Source organism: Oreochromis niloticus, unplaced genomic scaffold (assembly GCF_001858045.2).
Source record: "Oreochromis niloticus isolate F11D_XX unplaced genomic scaffold, O_niloticus_UMD_NMBU tig00003144_pilon, whole genome shotgun sequence".
Lineage (NCBI taxonomy): Eukaryota > Metazoa > Chordata > Actinopteri > Cichliformes > Cichlidae > Oreochromis > Oreochromis niloticus.
This window is the reverse complement of record NW_020327798.1, coordinates 103129-116130: the sequence shown is the minus strand read 5'-3', so window position 1 is coordinate 116130 and position 13002 is coordinate 103129. Positions and strand designations below refer to the sequence as shown.

At 42.8% G+C, this 13002-nt stretch overlaps 1 protein-coding gene across 1 annotated transcript in view; it reads left to right on the top strand.

Annotated features, from left to right (window-relative positions):
• The first annotated feature begins 275 nt into the window (after positions 1 to 275).
• LOC109200437 (uncharacterized) overlaps positions 276 to 13002 on the top strand; it is a 31371-nt gene continuing 18644 nt past the window's right edge. The window contains 1 exon segment of the mRNA XM_019356009.2: positions 276 to 1793. Within this exon segment, the coding sequence (XP_019211554.2) occupies positions 276 to 1793 (1518 nt within the window).

Genomic DNA, 13002 nt, shown 5'->3' with positions numbered 1-13002 from the left:
TTTAACTGCAACACATGGACATGAAATACGAGGAGAGGAGCCACAGTCAGCCCTTCAGCACAGAAAGTAAGTGCAGTTACTCGTGGATAAGGAGGAGATTGGGGAGTGAAACGTGACATATTGGCAACACAGTGTTATGCTAATTAGCAGCGAACGACCCGCTAACGACTAGCTAACTACATGTGAACAGCTACCCTTTGTGTGTTTCCGGAGCCTATTGGTGCAGTTAGCTGTATTGAGCTCCCAGCTAAGTGGAACAAGCTAATCGGAGAATCATGGAAGATGATAAAGATTCAGCAACAGTGGGAAAGCGACAGGTGAAGCCTACAGCTAAGGCAATGGAGGATGCATTACAAAGGAAAATAGGCTCAAGAAAAGCTAAGTTGGGTCAGCTAACAGAGAAAAAGAATGAGATGCTGCAGTTAATGGAGGATGATGGCAATGTGGAAATAGTTAAAACCAAGTTGGCTACAGAATTTAATCACATCTTTGGAGAGTTTTGTGAACTGAATAAAACTGTAAAGGGGCTATTTCAGCAAGCTGTGTCAGGAGAGGACATGGATAATGATCAGCAGCATTGGTTTGAGCCCAAAGCAGATACAATGAGAAGCTTTGTTGACAACGTGGATGCTTGGATAAAGGAAGTCCATCAACGTACGAAGGAAGCTAAAATGGTTGATGAGAGTGTTCAGCCTACGGACAGCATATCCGTAGCAGCATCTAGGAAGTCTAGAATGTCCAAAAGCAGCACTGGTCAATCTTCAGCATCTTCAGCTTGCTTGAAGGCAGAATTGGAGAAGGCTGCACTCTTGGCACAGGCAGCAGCTTTAAAGAAACGGCGAGCTTTGGAGGAGCAAGAAGCTAAACTTAAGGCTGAGAAGGAAGAGCTTGAATTGCGAACTGCTTTAGCAGCAACTGATGCTAAGCTTAAGATTTTGCAGAGGTTTGAGGGATCAGATGTGTCACATAGAGATGACAAAGTATCTTCCGTCCAGATGCGGTCAGCTGGGGTACGGACTGATCGTCACAGAGCGACTACTGAGGATTGTGGTGGTGAGCAAAACAGGATGCCCATCATCCAGCCTCAATCAGCTAACTCTGTACAGGTAAATCAGCCAGCTATCAGAAAGAACAGCCACTGTTCTTCAGGCAACAGTTCTTCTCACTCAGCGGGCGTAGAAGCTTCACAGACGTTGTTAGCTGTTATGCAACGACAGAACGACATTGCAGAAGTCCTTGCAATGCAACAAAGACTTTCTACTCTACCTCCTCAGAACATTTCCATCTTCAGTGGGGATCCATTGGAATATAGACTGTTTATCAGAGCCTTTGAGCATGGAGTAGAGTGTAAAACAGAAAGCAGAAAGGATCGTCTTTACTTCTTGGAGCAATACACTTCTGGACAGCCCAGGGAGCTAATACGCAGTTGTCTGCATATGGATCCAGAAAAAGGCTACTGTGAAGCAAAACGGCTTCTGAAAGAGCACTTTGGCAACGAATACAGGATTTCTGTGGCATACATAAATAAGGCTCTAGGCTGGCCTCCAATAAAGACAGAAGATGGTGAAGCCCTCAGCGCATTGGCACTATTCCTCACCAGTTGTGGCAATGCAATGTCAGACATGGAGTACATGGAGGAGTTGGACAACGTTGCCAACATGCGTGCCATTGTGAATAAGCTACCGTACAAACTCAGGGGAAGGTGGAGGAGTGTTGCCTGTGAAATAGAGGAGACAGAAGCTCGGCGGCCTAAGTTTATGGACCTTGTCAAGTTTATTAACACGCAGGCTAAGGTAGCATTACACCCAGTGTTTGGAGATATAAAAGACAGCAATAAGGCACCAACCAAATCTCCACCAAATGTCACTTTAGGGAGGAAGAGTGGCAAGACCATTTTTACAACAACAGCCACACCTGTGAACCACTCGGGCAGCATCGATGCAGAGGCAAAGGGAGGCAAAAAGGGACTCACTAATCCTACCTCCGCATTCAACAAGCCATGTTTGTTTTGCCACAGTGAACATACCATGGCACAATGCAAGAGACTGAGGAAATCTCTACACAAAGAGAAACTAGAATTTCTTCGAGAGAAGGGACTTTGCTTCAGCTGCTTAAAGCAGGGCCATATGAGTAGGTCTTGTGAGGAGAAATTGAACTGTGAGCTCTGTTCATTGACTCATCCAACTGTGTTGCACATCAGGAGCAAGGATAAGCCTGCACCAAAGGAGGAGTCACCAGAACATGATGAGAAGCAGTCTATGAGCAGTGGGTTTGTAGAGACAGCTAATACACTATGCTCTGGTACTGGGGCCGGATAGCATCCTTGCTATTGTTCCAGTCCAAGTTAAGGCAAAGAAAGGCGACAAGGCGGCTGTTAGGTCTAATTATTGAATGTTGCCATTGTGTTTCTTAAATTTGTACAGTCTTAGTTCAAGCAGTAGGATCAAAGCCATTCCTTTGATCCTGAACACCTCTAACCACTCTGTGTTGGGGGAGGTTTTATTGTAGATACATCCTATCTGAAAGATCTGTTTCTTTTGATGTAAGCTTCCTGCCCAGCAGGAGGACACACACACACACACACACACATTCTTACTTATATACAGAGGTTCACACATATACATACAATGCCTTAGAACCATGTGGGCGTTGCTTTGCTGTGTTTTGTGTGAACTGTCTCTCAATAAAAGGCAGCGAGAGGAGGCCGGATTTGGGGTCATTTCGCGCTGGACACAGATGAGGCCTCCCTTGCGCAAGTAATCGATCGATCGCTGACTGTCTTGTTTTCATTCATGATGAATAAGTCTCTAGAATTAGCGGGGTTTGTGGGAACAGACCCAACATTTATTTGGTCCTTCGGAGCCGGATCCTAACACATCGCATCCACCGCGAGGAGAGGGAGAGGACGCCACCGCAACGTCTGGGATGATTGACGGAAAGCCCTGGTGCCTTGATGCTTGTCACCAGGCTGGGAAGTTTGCGTCTGAACTCCTAATAAATAATGAAAATGTGATGAGAGGAACACAAAAACATACAGAAAATGCATCAACCATACTAACCCTGCATGCATACACAATAAATGATACTCATGAAGACCAGACAGCATCTTAAGCATGAGATTCTGTTTGTCATCTTGTCCAAGTCACTAGTAAGATGAAAGTGATACATAGGCTAGTGGACTGAATATTATAGGAGGACAGATGGTTGCATCATAGAGGAAAACAGAATGCTGATGAGGGGTCTTAAATGAGTGAGCTGAGTGAGCCGATTGTGAGTTTCTGGTGTGTGAAGAAGTTTTACCATGGCACACATTTGGTTATATGAGAAGAAACTTATTATGTGATGAGACAACAGGGTTATGCTGTATGTTGTGTGTGGCTGATTGGATGAATGTTTGAGATTAAACTGGCTGTTGATTTGTCTTTTGTTACTAAGTTGAGCCTGCCAAATGGGTTGTTACTAGGGCTGCACGATTAATCGTTAGAAAATCGCGATCTCGATTCATACTTATGTGCGATCTCATTTCCAAACGACAACGATTCAAAAACAAAAACAAAAACAAGAGACGACGACGATTGTACCGCATTTTGATCCGGGACGTAATCTGCATGAAAACAAGCGCTCCCTCTTCCTGCTTAACAAATGACAAGGGCGGAGCCTTATACCACGTGATACAGAAGCTGTGCCGTGATGCTCAAATTGGCAGGAAAAGACAGCGGAGAACACGTCAGGGATGACGAGAAAGTGACAGGAGAAAATCCGTCCCGGTCAACCAGCCAAACATCAATAACGGGAATCTTATACAGCGCTTCCTTATACACGTCGAACTCCCGCAGGCACAAAGAAATTACGGAGACTATTACTTATCACCTGACCAAAGATATATCAACACTGTGCAAAACGAGGGATTTAGGAAAATGATCAACACCCTAGACAAACGCTACACAGTGCCGTCCCGCAACTATTTTTCTATTGTTGCACTACCTGCTCTATACAAGCAGTGTCGAGCAACGGTGGAGATGGAATTTCAAGCAGTACAACATTTTGCGGCAACCACAAAATGTGAGGCATTTATTGTTTTTATGTTTATTTATTGTTTTTATGTTCAGTTTCAACTGTTACGAAGTTGATGTGCAGTTAATAAGTGCAATAAATATTTATATTGGAAAAGAAAATCGTGAGAGAATCGTGATCTCAATTCCAAGCAAAAAAATCGTGATTCTCATTTTATGCAAAATCGTGCAGCCCTAGTTGTTACGATTTATCCCCCTGGCATGAAAAACATGTGTCATGACTTAAACAAGGCCTTTCTTTCCTTTGCTTTCCTTTATTTTCTTTCATTTCTTTTTATTTTGTTACTTTCATGGTGCACTGAAAGTTTCATTTGATGATCTCTGTTTGAGCAGATCTGCACGATTAGAACAGAAGCGCTATATGACTCGTCGTCGAGAAAACTGTTAACCCCCACCTGGCAAAGGTGTGGATGCATCTCTGTGTGTCTGTTGCAGGAGCAGAAGGAGACCACAGGAGGAAACTTGGGTCACATGACTATGTGAACTCTGCAGATTTAACCTTTTAGTTTAAAATTTTCTCTGTCTGTGAATTCACCATGGGTTTGTTATTAACTACTTTGTGTTGCTCACAGAGATTACTGTGAGAAAGAGTGTATACAAATGCGCAGTGCTAACATTTACATTCCTTTTTACAGCAGATGGTTAATCATGTGATTTGATCATGTGATTTATAGCAGGACACAACTTAATGATGTTTTTCTACCACAGGATTACTGAGATTTTGTGTGAAGAAAACTGTGGTTACAGGCTGTGTGTTGATGATTAAATTACACTGTATTGTTGAGAAAATATGAATGTTACAAGGGAGAAGTGAATACAGTGTGACACTGTGTTTGAAACCAGTGTTACTTCTTTTTACAGCATCTCTGGAATCTGGATGGCTGACGCCTGACCACCAGGATGAACCGTGTGTTTGGCTAATGTTTGTTTTTCTTCAAGAGTGCTTGTAAAGGATTCAGCACAGACAGACAAGTGACAATTGAACAAATGTGCAGTGGTTACAGAATAGTTGAATATGGGGCTCATTAGCTGGCCACTATTGAGCTCACAGTGATAAAATGAGTGGAGTGACATTGCTTAAGGAAAGTCACCGATTAAATTGTGGAATAAATTGGGATGATTCATGATTTGGGACAAATTATGATAATAATAATTATAGTGATTTAATGACTGGAGAAAACCTGCACATGATATTTGTCTTTTATGCTGAATACTTTATTACTCTTATCTATCTATCTATCTGATCTATAGTTGGTTGAAAATGTGAAGTTTGATTTAAAGACTTTGTCTTCCAGGATATAGGCTCTGGGTGGAGCTGAAAGATAGACAAGCTAAACATTTAATTGCTGACTGATGTTTTTACACAGGGTTACAGGTTGGAGTGAAGCTGCTCCAAGGGACAAACCCTGGAGATTGTTTTAGGGGGACTGTGCAACATTCTTGTACATGTCTCATTGGGGAGTTGACACGTGGCGGAAGCCATGTGGCGAGAGGAGTGTCATTTTAATTTGCAGATGTCGTGAGATGCCATGACGAGAGGAGTGACTGAGAGGATCGTCCACAAGATGGAAGCTGAGGCCTGGAGAGAGGCTTCAGGAGGATCCGAGATCACCTTCAGCACAGAGAGCTGTGCTACTGGGCTTCCAGGAGATCGCCATGAGGAGACTCTGCACAGAAAAGTTTTAAATAAGATGAAAGAGTTTCGACGTTGACGTTGAGGAAGACAACTAAGGTGTACGACGTGCTCTGCCTTTAAAATCTTCAGCAGTGTTGAACCATGAAAACTTGAGGGAGCGTGCCAAGCTCCAAATTGTGGTTCTGTGAACAGCACAAATGCCAGGTGACTGTCAAATAACTAACAGCACTTTTTTCCACAAGTGAAGCCAGTAACTTACTATCCTAACAGATTAGCTCTAGTTGCTTGTGCTTTACCTCCATGCGTGAGATCAGTATGTGCAGCAGCTTAAGCTGTGCAATGTTTCAGGAAATAGTTCATTTCACCTTTTGACATTGTTAGTTCCACAGGAGGTAGATGTCTACTACTGCAGACTAAAATTACATTTCTGTCACATACAAGATGCTTGTCTTTAATGTTACTGTTACTCTCATAACCATACATAACCATAAAGTGATGCACAATTCTGAATCCGTCAAACCTTTTTGCCAATGAAAGAAGAGGGCACTTCTCATGAGTGTAGAGACCACGTGGAGAAGGAGTGCAAGCCGAGGGATGACTTAATAGATGTGCTACTTGGTGAGGGAAAGGAAAGGTTTGTTGATGGTTGAGTTTTACAACAGTAGAGGGACAGACTAAAACAGGTTTTACTGTAGTAGATAATGAGAAAGTTATCTGTGCAGGACCACTAGCATGTTTCATATTTGCTTGAGCAGCAGAGATAGTAGCTTTAATGGAAGCGTGTAAAGCTGCAGAGAAACAAGATGTGACAATATACACTGATAGCCAGTATGCATTCGCTACATTACATTTCTTTGTGGTGCAGTGGGTGAGACGAGGTGTGACAGCCTTGAAGCGAGATCGATCAACTGTAGACCAGACAACAAACGACGGAGGCCCAGAAAAGTGCAATCAAACGATGAGTTTATTGACAACGGAGAACAACCATCAGCATATGGCTTATTTGCTCTGACAAAAATACACTGAGTTCTGGTTTTATAGCATAGAGGATCACACCCCCACATACACGTCAATACAGGTCAAAAATACATTATGTCCAGTCATTGTTTACAGACAAGGGTACATCTTGTACATCTCTAATAACTATAAACAGACATATAACTTCTCTTTTTGATAACACCTTCCTTTTAAGGTAATAACTTCAAGCTTCAGGGCCTCTAAGGGCTAATAATGGACCCTCGTCCTCAATCACTAAGTAGACTAAATTGGCGCAGGTCTCAAATAAGAAGCAGAAGACACTTGGGCCTTCGCTCAGGCCTGCTACTAGATTTATGTGTATTGTAAGCATGCATGCAATTAACCTGCTATGTTCTCATCTTCCCTCAACATGTATCACCTGGACACTCTCACCAGTGAAGCTTAAAACCCTCTTGGATAGAACATCAACTCTAAACAAGCACAGATATGCAATGTGTATAAAATGATCATAACTACACCTGTAAATAGAAAGGTCAATGTGATGACAAACATATTCAATGCAATATGAACCCTGTAAGAAATATTACTGATAAAATAATACTATAAAACATGTTATTAATGCATTTATCATAAGGCAGATTATATGGCAGCAATAAAAGAATCTCTAAATCCCAACATTCCCTCTTTTGACATTCCAACAAGGAATGTCACCACACTTCATGTTGTATCACTCCCTGCCCCACTCTATGGGTTCTAAGTTCATCTGGTAGATGCCCTCAACCCAGCCAGGGTTCGCAACCCTCGCCATTACTTTTACCAACAATCCTCTGACACAAGGAATGATACAACACCCAACAATGACCAGTATTCCCAAAAGTACAGTCAAAGAAAACATCACTAACATAGTCAAAGGAGTTTGCAAAGAAAAAGCGTCTGGACTTCTTTGAGTTGCTTGAAGACGTTTCACCTCTCATCCGAGAAGCTTCTTCAGTTCTAAGGTCAAATGGCCGAGAGTCCCAGATTTAAACCCAGTGGGAGTATCCCCCCAAGGAGGGACAAAGGACCCCCTGGTGATCCTCTAATCACATGCGCCAAGGTGTGAAAGTGGGTGTGGGACCTAATCAGCCAGGGTTTCGGGTGAGCTCATTGTGAAACCTGGCCCCACCCTATCATGTGATTTCCTGAGGTCAGATGGCCCAGGATGTGAGTGGGCGTTAAGGCGTCTGGGGAGGGAACTCAAAACTGGATTATAGATGGCAGACAGTTGGTGTCGTAAACCACCGCCTCTGTTCAAAGATGGTCGCTCACAGTGGACATAGATGGCCTCTTTCACTCCTGGGGCCAGGTTTCACAATGAGCTCACCCGAAACCCTGGCTGATTAGGTCCCACACCCACTTTCACACCTTGGCGCATGTGATTAGAGGATCGCCAGGGGGTCCTTTGTCCCTCCTTGGGGGGATACTCCCACTGGGTTTAAATCTGGGACTCTCGGCCATTTGACCTTAGAACTGAAGAAGCTTCTCGGATGAGAGGTGAAACGTCTTCAAGCAACTCAAAGAAGTCCAGACGCTTTTCTTTGCAAACTCCTTTGACTACGATGACCTGGATGACTGAGAACCTTCACAGACATCACTAACATAGCCACACCTTTCCATTGTCCAAACACAGATGTCATCCAGGACGCCAGCGGATTTTCGATACCTGAGTGTTCATGCATAGTTTTAGACAATTCGATTTTCCACTCCCGTCAGTGAACTCGGACCCAATTGTTCTGCGAACCCCACCATGGCGTCCCTGGTTAGGTTAGAGAGTCTCAGCAGGTTGTAATGAACATAGTTAATGCGATCCATTCTTATTAGGTGTTACCCAAAGAAATATACTTTCAAATCCTGCAACTATCGGATTTACCAGCTTGTACTCGTCTGGAACTCCCCTGGGCACTCCAATAGAGTCTATCCAGGTCGGAGAGTTTAACCTAGGGTCATATGCATGTGTACCCTGGGTCCCTCTTTTGGCCAAAATATGTCTCTTACGTCTTGCGGCTAAAGTACATGTGTTATGTTGTGGAATAGCCTTTACCTGGTTCCCAATAAGCATGAGCGGAGCTCCCAATCGCACCATCGCACATGTCCCTACGCTTCCCATAGGAACACGAACTAACAGAGTGTTTTCCCCACAATAATAATAGAGCCCACTTCTTGACCATGTTCCAATTACCATGTTTGGGTCGCTTACATTATTGATGGTTCATCCCGTGAGTGTGACAGCACACCAAGTTGGGTCGTTCTCTCCCACCTTGTACTTTTCATTATCTGTAGAGAACTTGAAACATGTAATTATCTCGTTTTGGCATAAATGGTCCTACTGTTGTCTGCTTTGAAATGGGAGGGAAAAGTCTGGACAACAAAGTACAGTTGCCAGTACTCACCGCATTCCTTGTTAGGTGCAACATACAATCATAGCCCCACTTATCTTCTAAATGCAATGGTGCGGGCTCTGTGAACAAACGTGGCCTAGCTGACGCACAGGCAACACAGTCTCAAAATGCTAGAGAACATGTTGTTCTCTAGCATTTTGAGCCACCCAATCAAGCCAAAGATTACTGTCCTTGAAACCGATGGCACGCTCGATCATATCCTTAGGCTTCATTCTAGAGTAATCTGTTGTCAGAAGTACTCTCCCTTTCGGTTCCTGTTCCTTTTGAGCTACCGTTCCCGAAGTTACCGTCTGATCAGTCAGAGTGGTGATTGAGCTTTCTGCGAGCGGCTTAGACTTTGCATCAACTAAATTTACCCTAAGCATATCATGGGGTCATTGCAGACCCATACATCATACGCTCTCCAGCTACTACTAGCTCCTGTACACTTAATAACGTCACACAAATCAAATGTGAATGAGCTGGTAGACCCTTTAACATAATTCAACTCTATGCCATTATTCATGCTGAGACACTCATCACCTTTACCTGACACCTCGCGCTTTTGTCTTTTTACCGATCCTGTTTTAGCAACTACAGTCTCAGGAAGCGCTGGGCTGGACTGGCCTCCGTGTTCAGACAAGTGGTCCGGAGTGCCCTGCAAAATATAGATATCATTGTATACAATCACTGACATGTAGTTGTAAGGAACATTTTAATCAGTTTTTCTCATTATGTGTCTCTGATTCGTGTGTTTGCATCATGTTATATAAACTTTATATCCTGGAATGAAACTCCCCTGCTTTTGTGGAGTCCTCAACTTGTCACCACTCCTTTCTGCTGGCGTGGCGACCTTCTAAGCTGCTGCTCTTCTTTCTTCGGCCTTCCAGGTAGACTACTGGTTGGCCCGTTGCACAGGTGAGAGGATTTATTTTGCCTCTGCTTGTTACCACCTGTGTTGGGTGTAGAGGAGTTTTCCTCTACCAAACTCTCATGTGCTGGCGCACACTGCGACCAATGATACCAGGTATCGCCTTTCCCTTTTAGTTGAACTGCTGTGGTTGTTCTGGCAACGACCTCATACGGACCCGTCCAGCGTGGCTCCTTCCACTGCTGGAGTTCCACATGGGCTCAAATTCAGTTCCTTGTTTGCAGACTATAACATAGCCTGCTTTCGATCCTTCTTCATCACGATGACAGCAGCCATCTGTGAACCAATCCTCAGCTCCAGGAATAGGTTCTGCTTTTAAATCTTCCCTGACTTTCCCTTCAAGTTCTGTTTTCTTAGCACAATCATGAGGTTCTCCTGATCCCATTAAATCTGCCATATTTATTCCTTCATGTGTAAATGTCAGATTTGGAGCATCTAAAACTTTACTCAGTCTCTGTTGTGCTAATGATGTCATAGTGAACGCCTGCCACATATGCCACCACACTGTGTGTAGTCAGAACTTTTAGTGGGTGTTCTCTCACTACATGTGCTGTTTTCTATATTATTTTGGCAACCCCTGCAGCATGCTGTGCGCATGTAGGGTGCCTTGCTTCTGTTGGGCTCAACCTTATGCTGACATACAAAAGTACCTGTCTTTCTTTATTCAATCATCTTCCGGGGGTGAGAGACCTTTGCACAGCTCAGACGCCAGTTGCAAGAGCTCTCTAACATTAGAATCATCAGCTGTGACTTATATGGTGTTATTTCGGTACTTTACACATCACACAGTCTTGAACATTGTTCGTATGGGGAGTTCCTCTTTTTTGTGTCTATATCTATTAATATGCCTTGTGCACTAAAACTTCCTGTTTTTCAGTCTGGCTGAGCACTTGTTTGTGAGTCAAAGGTGGCCTTGCTCTACAAGCCTTCATTATTAAAGTACATAAAACAAGATAATGAGCAGATACACATTAAAAATATTTCTTTTATTCCTAACACCAGTCCCCCTTTTTCATTTCTCACTTGAGAAATGAATTAATTCCTAATTTATAACATTTAAGTTTACTTCAATACAATCCAATTGAATTTTATTTATATAGCGCCAAATCACAACAAAAGTTGCCTCAAGGCACTTCATAGTACAGAGAAAAACCCAACAATCATGTGACCCCCTATTGAGCAAGCACTTTGGCAACAGTGGGAAGGAAAAACTCCCTTTTTAACAGGAAGAAAGCTCCGGCAAATAACTTAAGCTGTGTGACAGCACCTTGCGTTTACGCCAGGCTGTGAGCTGCCCTAAATCTACTTGCTACACCCCCTTTTCACCTAGTTTGATTTTTTCAATCCTAATTTAAACTATTCCTGACTTCCCTCAGTGCACACTGTAAAGTGTAAAAGATACAATTAGCTTTCTCCTGGTAAAAGGTCCTACATTATTTTCTCAACCTTTGGAAACATCCTCTATAGAGTTACCCTGTTTCATCTTTAAAACTTAGGCCTGATTTCTTCGCCCCCTTTAACGGGTAGCGCATATCCAGTCTGAACACTGTGTTTGGGCAATTTACGAATTGTTGCAGGATTTCTATGTTATGTAAAGTTCCTCTCATCCCTTTTATGCTTCCATTATAACCTGTGTCTAACAAGCTTTTGATCTTCTTTGCAATATAAACAACTAGGTGTCTTTGTGCTCTGTTTTTCTCCTTTCTCTGGTTGGTTTCGTTCGATCTCAGGCTTCCAGGATTCTTGCCACCCCTGTGGTCGCTGTGGTCCTGAAATCTTCTCCTGTAAAGGATAGAAAACAAACAGCCTCTCTCTGCTACACCTCACTAATCTACTGTGTTCATCTAAGGTTCCTTTAATCATTCAAAGTTGTTTCACCATATCATGTTCTGGGCTCTGTCCTTTATATTAACTTTACTTAATCTCCATGCCCTTCATGTGTGTGAGCAACACTGTTAGCCTTGTTAAACACACCCAGGGGTAAGATATAAACCATCACCATCTGAGCATAAAAACAGATCAAAAAGAACCACAAAACAATTTCTGCCTCAATTTTACCATATCTAAATTATCAAAAACCCCAAACGTCATCGAGTAATCCTAAAACCCATTTCAAATTAAACCTTAAATCCTGTAACTCCCCCTTTTGTGACACATCTTATGTTTTACAAACTCAAAATCCTTCACTCAAGCTTAGGAAATTAAAAGAAAAAGGTTAGTCATATCATATTAGGTATACATGCTCCGGCCCTTCAAACCTGTGTTTAAGGAATGAAATCAAATTAATCATCATGTCAAATCTTTTCTTGGCTCCATCCACAGCCTGCATCCTTGGAACTTCCTAGAAACAAAAACCTGTATGTTAACCTCAACTTCACATTTCATACTGAGTTTTTCCCCACTTATGATCCAATCTGTGTTATAAGAAAGGAAACTTAAAACAGAACAATTATCAGTCATGTGTCTAACCTTAGTCCAGTCTTTATCTCAGTGTCCAGTCGGTCCAACCTATGGTCTGCCTCGTCCGTCCAGTCACCATCCATTTACACACTTTCACTCACATGCATTAACATCAGGTATTGCTGACAGTGGAGACTATCTCGCAAATAATCAGAGTCTTCACTCTCAGCAACATGCGCTCATTCATTTGTTTTATTTTGTTTTTAGGAAAATAGTTCTTTCTGCTTTTGGACGGGATTGGCTCGCAGCAATCCTTTTAGACAGAGACTTAGCCTTCTCCTCTGCCCATTGTAATCTGCGAAAGGTCACCTTATGTTTGTTGTCCTGAGACTTTTGTCAGCGCTGTTATTCACTCTTTTGCAGGCCTGCTTAGAACAAAAATGAGAAGAAGAGAGCTGATTATTAGCTCATCAAAACACAAAACAAAATCACCTGACAGGTTTTCTAAGTGCACTGTTACAAAAATGATGGGCCCCCTTAGACATGTGCATGTTTGATAAAACTCCC